We start from the raw sequence: 23,114 nt of genomic DNA, 5'->3' as shown, positions 1-23,114 counted from the left end.
ATCACTTGTGTCCATAATGCGCAGCATTATATTAATGCCGTATACCCACATGACAGCTCATTGTTACTTTGTAATTCTACTCCACTACAATTCAGAGGTTAACCTGGTATTTTTACTCCACTGCATTTATTTGAGTTACTTTGCAGATTCTGATTAATTATGTGAAATATAAACAACCCTTAAATCAGACTTTAGTTACACCTGAGTAAAATGCAGGTAAGGTGATTGTCAAGTGCCAACAATCAGGAGAGATATTTGATAGTTGGTGATTGAGAAGACTAAACATGTATCTGCAATTGACATGAATGGAAACAAGTAATAAAGTATATTCATTACTTGTTATTCTCTACTAATAGTTAATTAAAGACTGTATATTATGGCTATTTTGCACATCCCTTTCAAGATTTTCAAAGGTTTATTGACATATCATACACAACTACGGTGTAGTTATGCAATGAATGAAAAACTTGGGTCACAGGTTCCTCAACAGTGCATTACAAGACATCTATCAATATGTGTACCTCCAGCATTAAACTGTCATATTCTGCACATTTCTTATTCTATCTACATACATAAGAGTATAATTAATGTGTATAATATCAGTTAAAATAAGTGCTTCAACATAGTTAACATTGCAGGAAAGCAATATATTAGACGTTAATTACGTTGTCAGGCTTAATATTTAATATTTAATGTTTAAATAAAGGTTAATCCGTTTTTCTGTTTTGCACCTCCTCCTATTAATATCTTTGTACATCCTGCACTAAACTGTTTTATTGTAGAGATCACTTATAGTATCTTCTTGATTTTTTATATTCTATATTTCTATATTTATACTTTCCCCCTATGAAAGTATGTACTCTTAATATTTTTTAATCAAATATAACACATAAAAACAATAATTCAATAACGTGCTTTAACCACTAGGAGGTGCACACAAGGTGCACACAGCCATAATAACTTTGTATTATTAGTGTGTATGTACAACATCTGAAGATGTATAGTTTTATGCATGCTTTCACATCATTTTACAGCATATTGCTATACTATTTCAGACTCAGTATTTACATTCTTACATTCAAAGAAAATCAGTAATATCTTTGAAAACTACAGTCCTTTTCTATCAGCTGTGCACCGTTATGGTGTAAATATAACCTATCTATGAATTAGATCAAATGTAAAAGTCAGCCGAATTAGTGTTGATACTGCAAGGAGACGTATTGTGTGAAGAGAAATTGAAGATGTTGTTTAATTGTTGATATATTTATGATCCACGTCAAGTATTCAGTTTCGGCGCCATTTCTTCCAATTTTTCCAAAGGTCTTCTCATCAGGGCTCTCTAAATAAAGAAAGTTCTACGGCAGATCTGTAATATGTAATGCAGCCGAACCGTGTATTACAATGCCGTTATGTGATGACTTTCAAAGAGAAAAGCAAGAGCACTCGGACTTAAGTATTATTTTATACTTTTAAAATGTTTTCCGGATTTCATATAATATAAACACCAAATCCCAGCATGCATTGCGGCTAACACATCCAATCAACGAACTTAAAACCATAGCTGAGGATCTTGGGTAATCGCTCGAAATGCCTACGTCTGTTTCCGGTTATATTTATTTTGAAATTCAGTTCCTGACGGACGCCAAAAAAGCCCGAGATTATGGAATTAAACCAATAAATAAAAGCAAGGATAATTGAGTGTTATTGGTGAGTAAATAACAGTGTGTTATTTTGAAAAGAATAACAAATTAGAAGGAAAAAAAGATTTTAAAAATACAGATTTCAGTATCCTGAGGCTCTGAGCCCCATTTATTTTCCTCACAGACGGCAACAAAAGTCCGAAATTATACGATTTAAAATAAAAGCAATAATTGTGGCTTGATATTGAGTAAGAACATGTTTTTATGAACCACACAGCTTCCGGTCTTCCACGACCCGACCGGAGAAAAAGACGTGCTGCAGCCTGCAGGCACGAAACACGTTACCAGTAGAAATACATTGCTTTTAAAATCGTGCTGTGCAACACGAAAAAAAGGGGCAAATCGTGATGGTGAACACGAATCAATAGATTAAAAATCGTGTTGGTGAACACGAAATGCCGTGAGACTGGATTGGATAATATGCATGTTGAGTTTTCAGCTTGCTCTGCTGCTGTCCATGCAGCTTGAGGATGCACAAGCTGATGGTCGTAGGGCCCTTTAGTGTCCCAGATCCCAAAAGTATTAGGGTGCGTCTCACTTCGGTTATTTTTCATTTCCTCGCTACTCGGTCGCGGTATCACCGGACGTTGATTTGTCTGCGCCATCTTGAGTAGCGTCCCAGTGGCCTTATTTTTGCCGGAGGATCGAGGAGCAATAACAGAGGAGCTATAATCGAGGAACCACCAGACCATCCTCCGGTGAAATCCTCAGACACTCGCCCCGCCCCCTTACTGTGAATCGCTCACTGATTGGACGATGCAGCGCATGCACTGATCTGATGCTGTCAGGCGATCAGCTGTGCGGCGTCATCACAAACGCGGAGGAAACGACGTCCCATTGCTCTTAAAACTCATGTCCCTGCTTCTCGTGGTTTCCTTGCGTCCCTCCATGCTTCCCTGGAGGGAGGGACTAGTGGCAGGGAAACGACGCAAGTGAGTGACGCAAGGAATCCATTTAACCGAAGTGAGATGCGCCCTTAGTCTACTATTACTACACTTAAATAGATTAGAATCATCAAAAGCTTTACTTTCAACTGCACAGTAGATAGAGTGTAGTTATGGCAATGACAAAACAGACAAAACAATAACAAATAATACAAAATGGTGCAAAAAGAAACATATTAGAAATAATATAAAGACATAAAATAGTGCAAGAGAATGTTGCATGATCAATGTTGAAGTAAATGCAGAAGTCTATATTTCGGTGCGGTTGTGGCCAGCGGGTTAGAGCGTTGATCATCAGACCAGAGGTGAACACCAGTTCGAAACCCGCCTCGGCCGCCACTGCGTCAGGCCGTTGTGTCCGTGGGCATGTCAAATATAGAAATACAAGCCAAAAACATAATGTACCATTACATACTGTACAGTGGAATAGAATACTGCTTATTGTAATACAAAATAAATATTTGAGTTGCAAACAGATGAATGCTATAAAGTGATGACTCTTCACAGTGCTCGTGTGTTTAACATTCACTAATTGATTGAGGTATAAATCAGCTGTAGGAATATAAGTTTCTGTAAAGGGTTAGAATGTGCAGCGTTTCAGGTGTGCATGTCATTCTCCTGACCGTTACTGTACTCATTTCTCTGTGGCTTTGGGGGCTACGTGGACCCCGGTGCAAAGCCACAGAGGACTGCACACTGCACAGGTCACCACGGTGTCTCATTTTAATATGGTGACCTATTCATTTAGTTACAGCTCATTACCCACTCCTCGGGGCGATTGTAAATCCAGCGGTTAATCACAATCACCTTATGTTCCCATATCATTTGATGATGCCACAAACCACACTGAAACGTGGATTCTACAGAGGCAGTTAAGCTCATAGTTGCATAATGATAAGGGCACTGTGAAATAAAGCCTGCAGAGTGTTTGAGTCTGTAGGTGAACGTGACATCTGCAGTATGAGTGGAGTGGAGTGGTGTGGCTGTGTAGTGCAGGCAGGAACTCGTTGGGTCTTATCTTGATGGGATGCTTTGACAGGTACTGCATCACATTAAAGGCCTTACCAATCTTCCCTGTCACATCCAGCAGGAGGCTCACAGATAGGGACTCCCCCCCCCAACACTTTTCGTTTTCTCTTCTCACCCACGTTTTCTTACACGACATATTGAATTTTCTTCAGGTTTCAAAGACAAAATAAAGACATGCAGTATAGATAGAAGCAAGATCACTAACTCTATCAAATAAGTCAAAGACATAGACCCCAAAGCCACCTACACACTTTCTACAATGTGCTTATGTTTTCCTACGAAGACATTTCCATTGGCTCAAAGTGTGTTTGATGCTTTCCTGGAATGCTTTTCACTTTAAACTGTTTAGCTTTCTGTGTTGTTGGGAGCGCGACAGAAACAGAGCAAAGTTGTTGGAAATAATTAGGGCATAAATTACCTCTGTGGACATAACAAAAATCATATACATTTTAAATGTTACATGTACCTTAGACTTAATGTAATTCAACCCGGTTAGCTATCTCCTATCACGGGAGTATTGTGTATGGAAAGTATTGAGTTATATTTCTCGCGCTACCTAACATCCATGAAGGCAACATGACAGAGGGAGGCCTGCCACTCAGGATGCCAAACTACTCTTTGCTAAGCCCCGCCCCCTCAAGCAATATCAGGGCCAAAAGTTTGAAAGCGAAAAAAAAATATCTGAAAGTGAAAAACGATCTGAAGGTGAAAAACGATCTGAAGGTGAAAAGCAATGTGAAGCCTGAAAAAACAAGATTTGAAACTGAAAAAATAATTGTTTTGAATCTGAAAACGATTAAAAAAAATAAGGTTTCAAATATCAAAATATGTATAAAAGTGAAATCTGAAAAGAAATATTTTATTCCAAAAAATTGCTGAACTGAATCAAAAATGATATTCAACTTGAAAAATGATTTCAAATACTTATTTTTATTTTGAATACATCATTGTATTTTTCAAAGTTCAGGATAAAAACTTGAACTTTCAAATAAATTGTATTTTTTTGAATGATCAAAACTTGACCCTGAAATAGCTCCATAGAGAGTGGCGCGAGGGCCACCATTGGTCGTCTTTCAGTTCAAGATGAGCACTTTGTCCGTCTTAATGTTGAGAATAAGGTTGTTGTGCCGTCTGCCAACTTGATATTGTTACCGTGTGAGTGCAGAAGGCAGCAGAACTAAAGCTGTTTTATTTTAAAATGTAAAACTGGTGGAATTCGAATGAATTACTTTACAAAACACAAGGATTTGAGCCTTTGCAGACAAAAGCGCAACAGCCTATATAACGCACTACAGGAAAGGTAACCCCAACAAGCATAATAGGGCCTCTTAAATCCTCCAAGATAAGCTGTGCTCAATACTTTCCTTTCACAACATTGCCTTTAGCTATCTCAGCAGATGTATTGTATCTCCTTCTCCTATGCATATGATAGTTTGCTGTAATCATGACCATGTTGTTTCCCCATGTTTAGGTGGAATCCACCCAGAGTATGATCCGGATCCTGGGACTCTCAGCCACGCTGCCCAACTACCTGGACGTGGCCTCCTTCCTGCACGTCAACCCCTACATCGGCCTATTTTTCTTCGACAGTCGCTTCAGACCCGTGCCCCTCGGACAGACCTTTGTTGGCGTCAAAGCCACAAACAAGGTAAAAACACAAAGATGAAGTATTTGCAAACCTTTATGACCCTGTAATGTATCATGCACAGATGTATCCGTTCTTAATATCAATGGTATGAACTATTTCAAGAAGAACGACTGCTACACCCCACAAGTTCTATATTTGTGTTTAAGCTGTATATATCTGCAATTCAATCGTCTCAGTTAAGTAATAACAACATGTGTTGTAATTCTGTTTCCTGTTTAGATCCAGCAGCTTCATGACATGGAGGAGATTTGTTACAACAAAGTTCTGGAGCAGGTTAAAGACGGTCATCAGGTAAGGGCTCTTTTGCATATTTAGAACATTCTAGAAAGCATGTGACATAAGGAGGAGTACATCATATTTTAATTCATACAACTGAAATACACATACGAAAATATTCATACCCTTCAAAAAGTGAAAAGGCGAGCTTCTTCTGACCGAAAAGAACGAGATGAAGTCTACGAGTATCTCACTTTTACATGGATCGTGTTCTTTTTGAATGTTAACACTCAAAAGGAACTTAATACTTCAGGTATTCTACTTCCTTGACTTTTTAACGAGGTTGCTTAAATCTACTTCATGCATTTCTGTCATACGTCTTCATGACTAGAAGAACCTAAAGAGAAACACAGTAATAATAAGTTAGGGAGGCTTTATCTATATATTATAGAGTGCTTCCTATACACACATAAGAAAAATTGAAATTAATAAATTAGAAATTGGTCAAATGGAAGAAGAATCAGGAACAAATACATATCTGACATATATACAGGGCAAGGGGCATGCAGTGTTTATATGGGATTAACAGGACCTTGTCATGTATTTTACAGGAAGGAATGAAAAAAAAGATGGTCAATGTAGTTTTCCACGTATAGGACCTCCTGCAGCAGAGAGAAACATCTGAAAGCAGTCCGTCACGTTGACGGATTAGAACAAACTCGGAACAGCGGCAAAGTGTCCCCGCAGCGCGGCTCCGGTGTTCTGCCGTGTTATGCATGCTTGCCAAAAAGGAAATGATAACGTTTCCAAATCGTACTTTGCCGTACAGATCATTGGAATCTCTGTGGGTTTTTACTTACGCTGTGCGCGCTCCTGCGAGGTGCAGTGGGCATGCATAACACGGCGCTAACAGTTCACGAGCGTGCGCCAATAAAAAAGCGCAACCCCTGTCCTGCAGTATATCTTTTCCCAAACCCTTTGGATTGAACACCTGCTTTCTGAAGTCTCTGACGACCTTATCTCCCTCAGTGTTACCCTCCCCGTCCTTCTCCCACCCACCAGCCTCCGCTCATTCTGCTTCCTCTCTGCAGCCTCAGAAAGTCTGCTGGGAGGATGAGAGTTGTGAATTCAGACTTTACCGTTTAGCTCCCATCTGCTGCAGGAGTTGAACGCCTGTTTGAGCACTGGTGTTATCCTGTCGGCCTCACTTTATTGCAAGTGTTCACACACGCTTACACACACTCGCTTACACACACTCGCTTACACACACCCCTTTTCTAGCATTTGTCCTTCTCTCTTGCCCATTATATCCCTCAGAGACACACTTCAAATGAATCTTGCTGCAGCCATGGGAAACTTGTAAACTAACCTAATTCTACTTTACCACTAACAACTTTTTGTATCCCCCTCTTGACACTCTTCAATGGTCCAGTCCGCCCTGTGGGTTTGAGGGGGGGGGCCTCCCTATCGCTCATTATTAAATGGTCAAGAAGTGGCTGTGACATATACTAGTTTCATCTGGGAGGATCTGATGGATGACATTTCCTTTATGATTTTCCCAGCACCCTCCTGGGCGCATGCTGCCAGAAAGAAGTTTAATAAGCAGAGAAGCGACAATGCTTCCACAGCGCTCAGTGGTGCCGATAAAACACCTTCAATAAATAACGCTTGCTGCAGTGGTCTCTTCGGACCAACTGTGTTTGTAGCATACACACAGCCGGTAGCTGGAGGTGTGTGCAGTCATGCAATGTGCTTTGGTCTAATAAAAGATGTCCATACTACGGAATACAAAGACATCAAAACAATATCCGCCGGGTCTTTCATGGCTTTTTACAGGTAATTGTAACACTTATTTAGTGCTCTATTATCGTTTGAATATGCAATCCTTATCTCAATTTTCATTTAGAACACCTTCTGTTTTATTTTATATAACCATGTGCCCCTGAAATTGTTAAAAGTATAGCAAATGGGAGGGTCTTTAATTTCAATTGTTCAATAATAATCAGTTATTTTCTTTTTTGTTTTGAAAGAGCGATGGTCAACTCTCTACTGGCCAAAGCTGCCGTCGCATGATATGCAATCTGCTCTTTGCACATTGCTATGGAAACAGCTAGTTAGTTTATGGTTACCTCCCCTGCTTATTGTTAAACCGTCATCTGATTGCTTTTGTGTTTCAAGGTCAATCAACATATCAGTAGCACTCCACGATCTGGAAGTTAGCATTGCAAGAACAACAAAGAGCAATGGCCTTTTTCCGTTTGATTTTGGATTATTGTATAAAATAATATCAGTTGCAAACGTTAGATAATATCCAGATACAAACACCACATATATAATTGTTGGTGTGTAAATGCAATCGCCACAAGTAAATAGCTAACAATGTAAAGGGACTACATCACAGACGTATGGCTTCATGTCACCACCGCTAAGCTAAAGGCGGCTAATGTTCGGCATGATGGCGTTCAGTGATTTGAATTAGTCACTTGTTAGCAACTGCCGTTTTTAAGACACAAGCTACAGAAATTCTCCATTTAATAACCTGTTTTATGTAAACAAATGTCAACATCTATTAAGCTTGGGGTAAGTCATAATAAATCATTACTTTGGGACGAGGGAACTGGAAGTGGTAAAATGCTGACTCATAAGGTTGTAGCACTCATTCCTGCACCACTGTGACGGAAGGTTAAGCGAGTCGACAATGATCTTACATTTGATCCATTAAATGTTGAACTTGTTGACTTGAAATTCCAATTTTACAGATTGGACAAACTGCATAACCAGCTGAACTTCTGTGTGAGTATGTGTCAATATTGTGTTCCTCCTTATCTTCTGTCTTTGTATGCCTTAGGTGATGGTGTTTGTCCACGCCCGTAATGCCACAGTGAGGACGGCAATGGGTCTGATCGAGATAGCCAAGAACCACGGAGAGATAGGCTTCTTCCAACCGAACCAGGGGGCAGACTACGGCCACTGTGAGAAACAGGTACCATGTCCTTTTAAAAGCATCATCTAACATCTGTTAGCTTAAATTCCCTCACAACAACACAGGTAGCTTTGTCAGGGTACGATTGGTCATTTTGGTTTTCAGCATAGTCACATTAGCTTTTTTCTAATCCCATTGGCTAAACTGCTGTTGTAAACGTATCCAGAGGTTATGGTGTTTGATGTTGGTTACACAACTGGTTCATACTGTATGCAAGAACAAGATTTCACAAACAAAACAAAAGAATTGGGGCAGTTATAGCAGTATCTGTTTGTTCCCATTGAGTTGCCCTGTCAAGTAAATCTGTTGAATTTACTTAAGTGAACTTTGATACACAAATGTGTGCATCTGCATTAGCAAAGCGCCTTGCCAGTGCTGACCTGATGATGTCATGCTCTATTAACTTTGTTCCGCCATCTACTTTTACATAACCGTCCTCTGATGACGTATAAACTCCAAAAACAGGCAACACTTGTAGCCCGTGAGTAACTCAACCACATGTCTTGAATAAACTCTAACGGTCCGTCTACACTACAGGCATCGAAAAATGCTTTCAACGCTTCGCCCATTCATTTGAATGGGGTGACGTAGAAGATTTTTAAACTTCGCCGAACTGCATTGTGGGGAGCATGGCTTTGCAAGCATCACGAGCATCTATCGGCATCAAAAGTTGAACAATGTTCAACTTTTGAGGCTCGATGCTTGGCATCAGCCAATCAAATCCTGCGTATGCAAATCTGCCAGAACAAGCGCTAGCCAATCAAACCGCGTGTATGCTGGGAGAGACTACGCAGGTCATTTCCTCATATTCAAAAAAATGGAGCGGGAGTGAATCACCCGGTGCTGTATGATCAGTCTCTGTTCATCTACCGGGATACAAACCGGAGGAGCGAGGCATGGAGGGAGGTGGCAGAGACAGTGGGTGGAACTGGTAGGTTTTCGCCTGTTTGGGGATTTTATATCCAGTTTACTTCGTTTTAACATTGCTATTGCTTTGGATGCCGGGGGCGGGCGTGAGATTCCTGATTGGTTGTTGGTCGCCTTGGGCGCGAGAAATCGCCAAGCCTCAGACACGCCCAGCTTCAAGATGTTCCGATGCCTGTAGTGTAAACGGGCCGTAACTCGTTCTCACAGTCAGATTTCTCGGCGTGGCTCCCGAGTTCAGGCGCATTTATGGCTAACTATTGTGTCGTAGGTTCGCGTGCCAGCTACAGCAGTTTGACAGTTAGCCCCAACATCAACAAGCCGTCAACAAGCTCTCATCTTAGATGTTTAGGGCCCGAGCAACGACAAAGTCGGAGCAGAGGACCTGAGTTTGCAAAAGTTTGCGAATGTAAAAAACGATTTTTGGTAAGGGGGTTGGGTTGGGCGTGGCGAATTCAGAACGACACGCCCACACTGTGAAATGATTGTGGTATACTCTTATGAACGGCAGCAGAACACTCGGCAGAGAGTTCCTGTTTTATCGATAATGTTTTGCCCCGGCCCCTCCTCTTTAGCTCCACTCCCCTCTCACATAACGCATGCACTGATTGTCCCAGACACTTGCGGGAGGTATCATTTCACTCGGAAGAGCATGGGTGTGGACAGGTAGAGAGCAGCCCACCAGAGCATGGGTGTGCAAGAGCCCGTTCAAAGCTTTAATTTGAGGAAATGCAGGTAGATTTTGCCGTTCTGTTTTTGTATGTATGTCCCACATAAGACATAGAACTAGAAACAGAGGAAAAGTCACAGATAAACATTGTCTCGGACGAACTGGAGTAACACCAGTTATGCCAAAGAGAACAAGTTTGATACAAGAAAAGAGAACGCAGCTCATCATTACTGTGTGTGTGTGTGTGTGTGTGTGTGTGTGTGTGTGTGTGTGTGTGTGTGTGTGTGTGTGTGTGTGTGTGTGTGTGTGTGTGTGTGTGTGTGCGTGCGTAATGAATGGTTTCCCTGCTGTGAGAGTACAGAGGTGGAGCTACATTCTCCCTCAGAGGATGGCCAGTCAAGACTCGACTCGACTCGCGTATTTAAATCTCCTGCAACAGAAGGCAGAGTGATACATTTACCAACCTTTTCCTTCGTTCCCTGCGGCTGAGGCAAGATGGATGCGCCTGTAATCTCTGCTCTATTTAAATGGATATGTATACAAATCAGATCACTTTTCACGCTTTCTAAAACTGGAAATGGAGACAAGAGATGATGTTAGGGGACTAAAAATTGGGCTCTGTGGCCTGGTTAGTCTTTGACGTTAAAAGCATTTATGCAAGTGTTCCCGCAGTATAAGTACACGAATGAAGCGTGTTGTGTTTGCACTAACTGTACGTTAATTCACTCCCTGCCCTGCTGCCTGTTTCCCAACATAATGAGAATGATGCACTCCATTAGTCCATCTGAGTGTTTGTCAGTCGGGCCTGCTCTGAAGGAAGAGGCTCAGGTGGATTCCACTCTAAGCCCACACAGAGATAATGCACTGCTTATTTGCACTCTGGAAATGGCCCCACATTAATATTTATAGGTGTTTTTTAATCTCCAATATGCATATGCAGTGAAATAAAGCACCTCTAAGGTCAGCCATATAATTTAGCGTTTATTTATCCAGCTTTGAAAGTCAGAAGTGATTCCACCATATTTCTCTCTCCTAATGTTATTTAATTGGCTTAGTCCCCGGGGCTTGGAGAGGCTGTCAATCAAGCTTAGATATCTTAATGCACACACTCCAATCAACTCGTGTTAAATACAGTTTGTGGTGAGCCATGATAAAGTGCTGTTGATGCTGAACACTTTCCATGAGAGCATTTCAAACAGCAGCCTCTTGATGGAAGAGAAAGTATTCAGACACTTCACTAAAGCACAAATACTACACTATAAAAATGCTCTATTACAGTAAGAATCCTGCTTCTATAATGCTACTTACTCAATGTATGATCACGAAAATGTACTTGAGGTATTAACGGTAAAAGTATTCATTGAAGAAAAGCAAATATTCACGTTTGATACAAATTAGTTCAACAATTAGCAAAATTGCTGCCAATTAACTTTCTATCAAATCTCTCATTGTCTTAGGTACTAAAATATAATGTTGGCTATTTTATCCTAAATCAAAACATATTATTTAACAGTTCCTCGTATTGTTTCTGTCGTAAAAACTAAATAAATGTAGCAAAGTCAAATGTGCATTGTATCCCTTGTATATGTAGATAACTCTGACGGTGCCCCTTAGGCTTGGGTTGTAATAGCTTTCATATCAGATAGCATCACAATATACTGCCTAAAGTATTGAGAGTGAGCACATGGCCTTATGTAAGGTGACTGTGTGGGACAGAACTGCCACTGTGTGTTCAAACCCACAGTTACTCAATCGTGTCATACCTTTTGTATTATCATTCTCCATTATCACGAGGCCCTGCTCAGTGAAGATTACCCTGTGCACTGAAAGCATATGCAGTGTGTTCGGGAACATGATGCCCCCAGATGTTGATTTCGAAAACATAATAAGGAAATGATGTTCGAATGTCGATAGATGTAAAAGGACATTTATAGTAATGTATTACTGAAAATGAACCAGCAGCACCGTACACTGCTTATCTCTCGGGGAGTCAATAGTCTTAGCTAGCGCTGCACGATTTGGGGAAATCATCTAATTGCGATTTTTCTGACAGATATTGCGATTCGATTTGCGATATTTGTTTTTAAGCGACCCAACGGACGTTTATTGTAAAAATGCGGCTAGGAAGGTCGCATCAACGTGCTCCCGTCTCTAGCGCCCCCGCAGCCAGAGCTACGAGTGAAAGAACTCCACTTACATGAAACTTCCGTTGGGTTGCTTTAGAGTCAAGCTTCAGTTTAAGATTCACCCTGTCATAGAAACATGTGATGGAGCATCACTAACCTGACTCAGATGCTTTGTTTCACCAAAGCATCGAGGAGAGCTCCATTGGAAGCCATTTGGAAAAGTATTTCTAAAGCACTTGGCAGGTGATTGGATCAATCTGTCTATCACCTTCTATCATGGGCCGTTTCTGATTGGTTAACAATGACTGGTACATGTGGAGCACAGCACTTCTGATTGGTGTGATGACTGACACACAAGAACAAAACAAATAAAAATAACAATAAAAAATCACAGGCTTTGCCATTTGATAATTGCATCATTTCAAATCGCGATTTCGATATAAAATCGATTAATCGTTCAGCCCTAGTCTTAGTTTTGAATTGCACAATTACATTTTGATTATTGCTTGACTTTCATGTTTAAGAAGGCACATTTTTTATTAGAAAAAGTAACCCTAGCAAATACGGCAGCCAACTACTATTTGTATTATAGATTCCAAATATGTTCACAATTAACTGTTTGCTCAATAAAACCAAATGACCCAAAGGTATTCAGTTTACGATGACCTCCTATTACAAAGACACACACACGAGGACATCCTGAGTAGTGAAAAGTTGGAACGATGTACCGGACTGTGTAATCAGCATGCAATTGGACATGTGGTTCTCCTGGCTGACTCCTCCCCTTCTGCTATCTTAGTGTGACCGTTTACAAAACTGCTTACGATACTCGGCACCGATTAAGACTGTTGAAAGAGAGAGAAACGTCCACAGAGTGTTCTCCTCTGGAGCCAGCAGAATGGTAATGTGTGCATCCAGCCCTTCACCGGCGCTGACTCAGCACGGTGCAGAACGCTCTGGATATGGGAGACTAGTCAACTGGTGACTAGTGACATCAACACCTAATTGAATTCAGTTGGCAATGGATGTTCTGTCCGATCAGTCAATGTGTTTCATGTCTTCTGGCAAATAATTCAGCCAATCACAGAGTGTTGGGATGCTTTTATTGATAGTCACTGTGAAATAAAGAAGAGAATATTTTTATGTGGTTTGTTTTGTACCAAAATTAGGAATAAGACAAGAAGTATTGTTCAATTACTGTGTTAATTATATATTTTGCTGAACAAGATTCAGTGGACAAAAGCATTTAATTGATCCTACTAACAAGTTTGTCTTTATTATCAAAGCTTGATAGATTATTAGGGTCTGAAACCTAGGTCGGCGAAGACCTTATTGAAATTGGAAAAAAATCGGTCGCACAGCGACCGATAAACCTGCCAAAAACATGGAAAACGACCGACTAAAGCACTGAAAATGTTCGTAAATAATGTCGGCTGATAGACCGCGTGAGCGCGTGAGCCCAGTCACGTGGGCGAAGCCCACGTGACTGCAAATCGCATAATTGATATCGTAACAATCATCGTAGTAAGCAAAACCCCCTCAAAACAGGGTAAAAAAGGGGCAAAAGCCCATTACAGGTCCCAGTGGGTAGGCCGGACGGCCTACGGTGAGGTGGTCCCATCCACCTCAATGTTAAATCGAACATGATTGAAACTGGACGGATTATTTTGTTATGATTATTATTTTAGAACATTGCGAGCACTTTTGACCCCCGCAACATATGTCAAAACTCACCAAATTTTGCAAGCGCGTCAGAAGTCGCTCAAATTGAACGTGTTATCGGTTCCGGAACTTTGCGTAAAAAATGTGCGTAGGCCACGCCCACTGCCGTTTTTAACGTTAACTCCCCCTACTTTAAATTTCACGTAAACGAACGAAACTCGCCACGCATATCTAGGGTGCGGAGACGAACCAAAAAGCCTCTTGGAGGGGTCAAAAATAACGTACAGGAAGTCGGCCATTTTGAATTTGGTGTCGAAAAAACGCGATTTATCGCGTTTTTTGGCCTATTTCGGCGTACCTACGAAATCTATCTCCTCCTAGGGACTTTTATCGTACGCCTCGAAATTCGTCAGGTAGCTTCGCGAGACATGGGCAAGCTTAAGTTATCACAGGAATTTTTATACTTCGTACGGCGTAGCCGTTATTTTCCGCCAAAGTTCGCGTTCGTACGATTTTTGGCGGTCCCTCGCCATGGAACCCGATGAGGTCATAACTCAAACTGACATTCTCAGAACGCCACCAAACTTCACATGACGGTTCACACCACAGCCCTGAACAGCTCTAGGTCAAATCTGATGTTACTTAATTTGGCGTTACCATGGCAACGGATCCTTCGCCATAAACAACGGTGTCGCTGTAAATCCAATGGACACGGTCCCATCGTCCCCCAATCTTTACTTTTATATCACTGGTCCATGCCTCAACAGCTCCAAGTGAAATCTCAACGTATGCCGTTTCCATGGAAACGGCATCCCTCGACAAAAAATCCGATGTTGTTGTAAGTCAATGGAAAATCGTCCAAACAGCACCAGACTTCAGACTATCATTAATGGTCCGGCCCTCAACAGCTCCAAGTGAAATCTGAAATCTCAACGTATGCCGTTTCCATGGCAACGCATCCCTCGCCGTCAAACATCGTGTTGTCGTAATTCAATGGAAAATCATCCAAACACCACCAGACTTCAGACTATCATTAATGCTCCGGCCCTCAAGAGCTCTACGTGAAATCTGAAATCTCAATGTATGCCGTTTCCATGGCAACGCATCCCCCCCCCAAAAAATCCCATGTTGTTGTAAGTCAATGGAAAATTGTCCAAACAGCACCAGACTTCAGGCTATCATCAATGGTCCGGCCCTCAACAGCTCTATGTCAATTATGGGATGTCATCATTTGGCGTTGCCATGGTAACGCATCCCTCGCCGTCAAACATCATGTTGTCGTAATTCAATGGAAAATCATCCAAACACCACCAGACTTCAGACTATCATCAATGGTCCGGCCCTCAACAGCTCTACATGAAATCTGAAATCTCAACGTATGCCGTTTCCATGGCAACGCATCCCTCGCCGTCAAACATCATGTTGTCGTAATTCAATGGAAAATCGTCCAAACACCACCAGACTTCAGACTATCATCAATGGTCCGGCCCTCAACAGCTCTACGTGAAATCGGAAATCTCAATGTATGCCGTTGCCATGGTAACGCACGCATCCCTCGCCGTCAAACATCATGTTGTCGTAATTCAATGGAAATGGTTCCAAACAGCACCAGACTTCAGACTATCATCAATGGTCCGGCCCTCAACAGCTCTACGTGACATTGGAAATCTCAATGTATGCCGTTTCCATGGAAACGCATCCCTCGCCAAAAAATCCCATGTTGTTGTAAGTCAATGGAAAATCATCCAAACAGCACCAGACTTCAGACTATCATCAATGGTCCGGCCCTCAACAGCTCTACGTGAGATCGGAAATCTCAACGTATGCCGTTGCCATGGCAACGCGTCCCTCGCCAAAAAATCCCATGTTGTTGTAAGTCAATGGAAGTCAACGCTTCCCTCGCCATAAACGACGGTGTCGCTGTAAATCCAATGGACACGGTCCCATCGTCCTCCAATCTTCACTTTTATATCACCGGTCCATGCCTCAACAGCTCCAAGTGAAATCTGAAATCTCACTGTATGCCGTTTCCATGGCAACGCGTCCCTCGCCGTGAAACACGGTGTTGTCGTAATTCAATGGAAAATCATCCAAACGGAACCAGACTTCAGACTATCATCAATGGTCCGGCCCTCAGCAGCTCTACGTGAAATCTGAAATCTCAACGTATGCCGTTTCCATGGCAACGCATCCCCCGCCATGAAACACGGTGTTGTCCTAATTCAATGGAAAATGGTCCAAACTGCGCCAGACTTCAGACTATCATTAATGGTCCGGCCCTCATCAGCTCTACGCCAATTATGGCTAAATATATTGGCTGAGTCCTCGAGACACCTAGACACACGTCGACGTGTGGACAACAGCCTGCGGAACGTCGAAGACCCGCTCAACGCTGCTTGCAGCTTTAATTTGTATTATTATTTATTATTATTCTTCTATGTTGTTGTCTAAAAGGCATGAGTTAGCAGGGCTGCGCATTGGAAGAAGAAATAGAATATTGACATCACCTGGATATATGGATCTATTTTTTGTCTCATTTTACAGTAAATAATGAAGTAATGTAGCAGAAAGGTTTGTATACAGTTTGGCTGATGGTTCATTTTAGGTCAGAAATGTACCTTTTTTAAGCGTCACAGAGGTAACAGCTATAGCTATAGATATTTATCAGAATACAGATAGAATTGCTGCTGAAATGTTTATCCCCTCTGACTGTAAAGAAGTAGCAAAATAAGTGTGAGGGTGTGAAGCAGGGGCCCTAGAAAACCAACCAATCAGAAGTAAAGAGCCAATCATTGTACTGTGCTACTGCAAAGAGCCACATCATACACACAGGCACCTGCTGGGTGTGTGTCCCCCGACCTCTCTCTCCTTCTCTCTTTTGCTCTCAGCCTTTCTGTGGGCTCCCTCACTCTCTTCCTCTATGTGCCCCTCTCGATCTCTCACACATACAAAATGAAAATCTAAAAATGAACAATAATTGACACACAGACACACACACTCAAAGACACACCCTCCCAGAGACACACACACCCTCTCACATACAGACACATGTACTGCACCTCCGCTCAGCCAGATTTCCTATACTTGTCACAGTCCATGATATTGACAGAAATGGACTTAAACCTCTCCTACCAGTATGAAGACCAGTGGCCAGTTCTAGTCAACCATCAATATTGTGTCTCACACACAAACTCTCAGTTCACAACATTTGAACAAAGTAGTTCTCTTGCTGCATGTTGCTTCTTGAAATGTGCAGAGGACGTGGAAGGGGCTCAAATGCACGAAAGGGCACATTTGCGATCTTTGTTAATAATTTAATAAAACTATGCCTGGACTTTTTTCTCCCTGTCTGTATCTCTCACAGATTCATGACAGTTATTTACAAATACATGTAAATAAATAAAGTGTATTTTTGTTAATTCTCAACTTGTACCTAACCCTCTGACTGACAGAAGCTCTGCTGACAAACGCACTTTCTCTCTTGTTTATTTCTTTACCGCGAATCAACCAATTCGGGAGCCCTTCTGTGTCGCAGCCAGCTTCCCGGGAGCAGGCCTTCTCACACACACAACTGCAAATTGTTACCGTTTTGATTTGACAACATTATATTGAGTTATTACGGTTTTATCCGAGTTATATTTCTGCCGATCGGAAGCAGATCTCTCCCTTCACTGTCACATCGTGAGTGCAGTAAAGCCCGCCTCCAGTACTGCAGGATCTGCATTCTGATTGGCTAAAGCACTTCTTTGTTAAACTCTTTGTTAAACTCTTTGTAACGATTGGGCTGGAGCGTGTGTGTTGTTAACCCTTTGTGAACTGGGATACATATGCGCAAACAAAACACAATTAAAATTCTATATGAACTATATATGGAATTGTATAGGCTCTTTGCCCAGTCTCATGCGAGCCGCATGAGACTGGGCAAAGAGCCTATACAATCCGATATGGACTAAGGAGCCGCATGAGACTGGGGGTTGGCCACTCCTGGTGTAAAGCATATGATATTACCCTCCTCTTTGTGCAGGGAACCTGTGCCAGAACTCTCCCCAGAGACATTTATAGTGTCCGAGTGGCCGTTTGACTTTCATCTGCTCCAACTCTGACAATGCAGCCTCTGCCATCCTCTCCCTTTTCTCCCCCCTCTCGCTCCTTTTGGAATATCAATGCTGGGAGATGAGCCCATGTGACTGGTTCCTGAGGAGAGAGGACTCTGCTGTGGAGGTTAAGAGACACCTTGTGGTCCCACGAGTCCATTACACATGACATAACAGAGCTCTCAGAGGTTATTGAGGACTGTCGAGTTAGGCATGGACTTACAGTTGTAATGGTGGGCGTCATGTCATGTGCTATAAAGGATTGGTCTGTTAGGATAGGGACGCATCTTCCTGAAGAAGGAGTGCTACATTAGTGCTGATAGAAATAGACGGTACAGATGTACTGACGTGCCTTTACTTTGACTTCCTCTTGAAAGTCTCCATCTCTGTGGCCTTTAGATGTGCAGCTTTCATGTCACTTTGTTTGACAACATGCACCGATGCAGACACACTGAGTGGCAAACCTCCAGGGACTCTGCAGCAGCACCAGAGCAGGCTCATTAATGTCTGCCTTCACTTTCATTGGAGCTATTTTTACAAGTCTCGTCCACCAGCAGGCCTTTCATTGTGGCAGATCCGTGACAGCCTGTCAGCGTGCCAAACCAGCTCCACACCACACTGCAACAATGAGCTGCAGCTCAAAGGCTGCGGGGAAACAGGAAGGGGACAGAGCAGTGACACACACACATATCATAAAGATGGCTGCCTTAAATAGAAAGCTTTGTAACATAGTGGGACCGTGTGAAGAGAACCAAGTACCTCTCCATCCAGTCGGACTATTCTTTATTCCAGCCCATTGTCATAGCCGTGTGTGTTATAGCATTGCAGAGCATGTTTAGCATTAAATACTCATGTCAGTGTTAACTGTCCTGCGGTAACACCCCCCCCTATGTTCAAGAGCAACAGCATCCTCATAGAGACATTGTTGAGGATGTATTTTGTGTGCTTTACAGATAAGATTGTGTTCCATTTCTAATTGATGTGGTACCTTATAGCTTAACTTAAAGAGGCCCTATTCTGCTTGTTGGGGATGCCCTCTCCTGTAGTGTGTTCTGTATGTAAATGGTCTGAAAAGGCTAAAGTCCCTGTGTTCCTTCCAGAGGGACTTTCTCTCCCACACACTCCCCCCCCTGTCTGAAACACCTCCTTTGGACTCCTTTGTTTTCTTCTGTAATATAGTGACATCACTATGTAACACTTCTATTGGTTAGCACTTCAACACATTGTCCGTGATAGGCTAAGGGACGAGACATTTCCGACCCTAATCTAAGCGGTTGACCAATAGCTACAGAGCCGGCCAGCTAACCAATCAGAGCAGACTGGGCTCTGGTTTCAGACAGAGGGTGAAAAGAGGTGCTGCAGCACAGGCAGTATGAGGACAATCAAGAGCTTTTTGAACATTAAAGCATGGAGACAAGTCCCAGTAGAGACACTACATACTGATATGGACCTGAACATGATCATAAAAGGGCCCCTTTAAACAGTTCTGTCATTTTCTATAATTAATAAATATCTGTATATTAGCATAAAAAACATCCCATCCCATCTACTCTGTCTCTCAGGCCTCGTGGGAGAAGTGACAATACAAGAAAATCAATTCTCTAAATAGTAATTACATTTGCATTATCAGTAAACACAAGCACTTAGAGATAATAACAATGTTACGCTTCAGAGATGCAAGCGTAGTAGCGCTGCCAGAGACGGATAGCAGGGCAGGACCAGTGGCGAACCGTGTCTATCACAACTGGACCTTCTGTAGACAAACCAACCCCCCTCCGACTGAATTGTCGTCTTGAAAAGGGTACTCACAACAATTCCGCAACAACTTCATCTTCACCTGTTGCACTTGCCATTTCAACGTTAAAAACAATAAAACGGCATGAATTGCTTCGTCGCATTCATCTAGATCCTCTGTCTCGAGCCAGTTAATTAGCGGGCCTTCTAGAATACCCTGGAACCGAGGGGAACTCTGAAAGAACACGCCCATTGGCTACAAATCAATATCTGATTGGTTGATCAAACTGTCAGTCCAAACGTACGCTCTCATTCAGTGCAACGGCCGGGGCCTTCGATCAAGGATGCAGAATACCTGGTTGAAGGATATTCTACCCAGAGACCCAGAACAAGATCTGATTGGTTGCTTTCTTTTCTAACACAAAACCACTGAAATGCGTAGTGCATGGTCCGAGAAGGACAAACAAATCAACGTGACACTGTAATATTACAGATCAACAACACAGATACCATTCTCATTCATTCATTTTATTTATATAATTAAATAGATGTTTTGTTTGTTTTACCTGAGTGTTCCAGGGTATTCTCTGAATCCCTTGAAGGCCCTGGCGGTTCGCCACAGGGCAGGACAACCATCTGAGTGCACTTCCTGTGGACACTGGCACTATGACTTCATTAACAGGAGATCACAGTGTGGAGCAGCATCTGTGGACATTCCGGTTAGGGACGAGTGGAGGCTCTCGTTAAGTTGCTCACCATCCAAATAGCATGTTTAACATTATCATAAGGCTGCTTTTACTGTACTAAAGGTGTGTACAAATACGTAGGATGTAAGGCTCATGGAGCATGTGTCTCAAGGCACACGATAAGAGCAATAGTGACCACACTTGATTCCACCCCGTGCACCTCGGCAGTAAAGACTGTTGCAGGAACCTGAAACATGCTCTGTTGCCTCTTGCTTGACTTGTACGTTGGTATTGTATAAGCTCACAGCAGGTCCAATCCACTTTAATGTGATAGAAATCAATGACTATACAACTGGGAGGGGGGTCGTTCGTACGAAAATACATCACAAAGTGCTTCACAGTCGGGAAACAGACCAAATCAGGAAAGTCCCTCTGGAGGAACACGGGCACGTTAGCCTTTGCAGACCATTTACATGCACACAAGCCTATAGAACTACAGGAAGAGATAACCCGGAAAGCTTTCAAGAATTCTACTGTTTCCTATTCCAGGTAGCAACATGTATAATGCATTGCCGCAGCAGAGGACACTTTAATATGCGTTTCATTGCTGGTCACAGATGTGCAAAATGTGGCACTTATTCTAAACCAGATAATCTACAAGTACGTTAATTGAACGCAGCCTAAGAAAACACATCGTAACAACATAATTGTGACGAATTGTAAAACATAATGGTGTAAAATGTGGCACTGTGGAGTCAAACCACCGTAGATGGAGCTGCAACAGAATGAGAAGTGGATGTGAGTGGAAGCTCATCCTCCCACTCTATCCAGCGCCAACAGCCCGCTCCTCTGAGCACCAAACATTATGACTATCAAGGGCCACTAAATGGAATCAACAATTAGCCACAAGCCTCCATTCAACACCCACTGAAGAGCTGTGGTGCTCACAGTCAGTGGAGAGACCCGTCTGCGGCTCTTCACCACGTCTTTGGTCTGATTTTACAACTCTGAGCTTTGTAATGTTCTTACATTTGAATACGGATGCTTCCACATCTCTCGTAATGCTTTTGTGTTTCCTGCGACTCGAAGTGAAAGGGTTCGACGAGTGGTCGCGTGAAATCGACAGTCATGTTAACCCTCCGGTTGTGTTCGTTGTGCCCCCTGACTCCCGTTCAAATGTGACCGATCCTTTTTTAAACGGCCCTCACATTAACATGAAAACATGAATAGATGCAACACAAACAACAGGAATCATCATTATTTAAGACAATGTTTCAGACTACTGGTTCACATGCATATATGCAGGGAATATACAAATAATAGACACTGAACATGAACATGGTTGTGGATGTGTAGGTGTGTGCGCAGCATCCGGAGTAAAAGCACCAGCCTCAGACAGTTCCATCCCACAGACTGTTACACTCCTGAACTGTTGACACAACATCCACAACATCCATCTGGCTGCTACTTAGAAAGGATTCATCTATTTACCTAATATATCATATTTCAATGACTTGCATTTAGACTCTTATTGCACTATTTCACTTTTTTAAACTATTTTCTTTTTGTATTACTATTTACTTGCACTATATTTTTCTGTGTAAGATTGTCATCGACATACAGTAACTACACGGTAGCTATGTTCGTATGACTAAATAAAGAACCCTGGACCTTGTACTATCTGATGGATGAACACAATGTAGGGTCCAAGACAAAGGCATAACCCAACAAACCATGTAAGAGAACAGTGTTTTAGAAAATCAAATGTTTTATTATTTAATTGTATACATTTATTTGTAATGTTAAGTGTATATATAATATAAGAGTAATGCCCACTGTGGAGCATACCATAAGGCCTTTAAGCAAGCACATGTAAAACACAATATGTATGATTGATGAAAGGAGTAAAAAGCACTTTGAATTGCCTTGTGTTGAAAGGTGCCTTGAAACATTGACTTTAATTAAGTTGAACCTTTTATTTTGACTTTATATAGTTGCTTTCAACTAACCTAATACAGTGAGGTGAACTCTGTTAACATAAGATATTTAATTAAAGTCAACGTTTCAGTTTGTTCAGTGTGAACGCGACAGGGGGGTTAAACCACTTAGTTAATCTCTGTCTGCTTAGGACAGGGGTGTCAAACTCAAGGCCCGGGGGCCAAATCCGGCCCGCGACTTCATTTGATGTGGCCCGCAAGAGCTTGCAAAAATATAATACTACAGTTACATGAAGAGAGAATTATTTGCCCTGGACTTCTGCTTTCAGACGTAGTTAATTACTAAGTTATTACCCTATCCGATAATAATCCAATGCAGAGGCAATAATGTAATATAATACATTATTTTGTATATATTATATATTTATACATGTATATTTATATATGTATATTTATATGGTTACAACCGGCCCTTTGAGTGCAACCATAATGCTAATGTGGCCCGCGATGAATTTGAGTTTGACACCCCTGGCTTAGGACATACGGGCTTTGTAGCTTGTTGCATTTTAATCCTGATGCTTCCACAGTTCTGGTCATGCCTTTGTGTTTCCTGTTCCTCGGAGTGTCAGGGATCCACATGCGCTCAAATGAAATTGTCATGAATGCTCCACCAGTTAGTTATTCCCCCTCCACTCAGTGGTGCTCAGAGAAGGTGTGCCAAGCCGTGTAATGGTTTACTTGGGCTGTGGTGTTGGCTGAGT

The 23,114-nt window shown here is 42.1% G+C and overlaps 1 protein-coding gene across 1 annotated transcript in view; it reads left to right on the top strand.

Moving 5' to 3' along the window:
- ascc3 (activating signal cointegrator 1 complex subunit 3) overlaps positions 1-23,114 on the top strand; it is a 204,200-nt gene that overhangs the window by 102,473 nt on the left and 78,613 nt on the right. The window contains exons 12-14 of the mRNA XM_034101747.2: positions 5,145-5,321; positions 5,541-5,612; positions 8,386-8,520. Of these exons, the coding sequence (XP_033957638.1) occupies positions 5,145-5,321; positions 5,541-5,612; positions 8,386-8,520 (384 nt within the window). The remainder of the gene's footprint in view (positions 1-5,144; positions 5,322-5,540; positions 5,613-8,385; positions 8,521-23,114) is intronic.

The sequence above is a fragment of the Pseudochaenichthys georgianus genome, chromosome 16, assembly GCF_902827115.2.
Source record: "Pseudochaenichthys georgianus chromosome 16, fPseGeo1.2, whole genome shotgun sequence".
NCBI classification, from domain to species: Eukaryota; Metazoa; Chordata; class Actinopteri; order Perciformes; family Channichthyidae; genus Pseudochaenichthys; species Pseudochaenichthys georgianus.
Note: the sequence above shows the minus strand (reverse complement) of the source record. Positions and strands in the feature narration are given on the sequence as shown.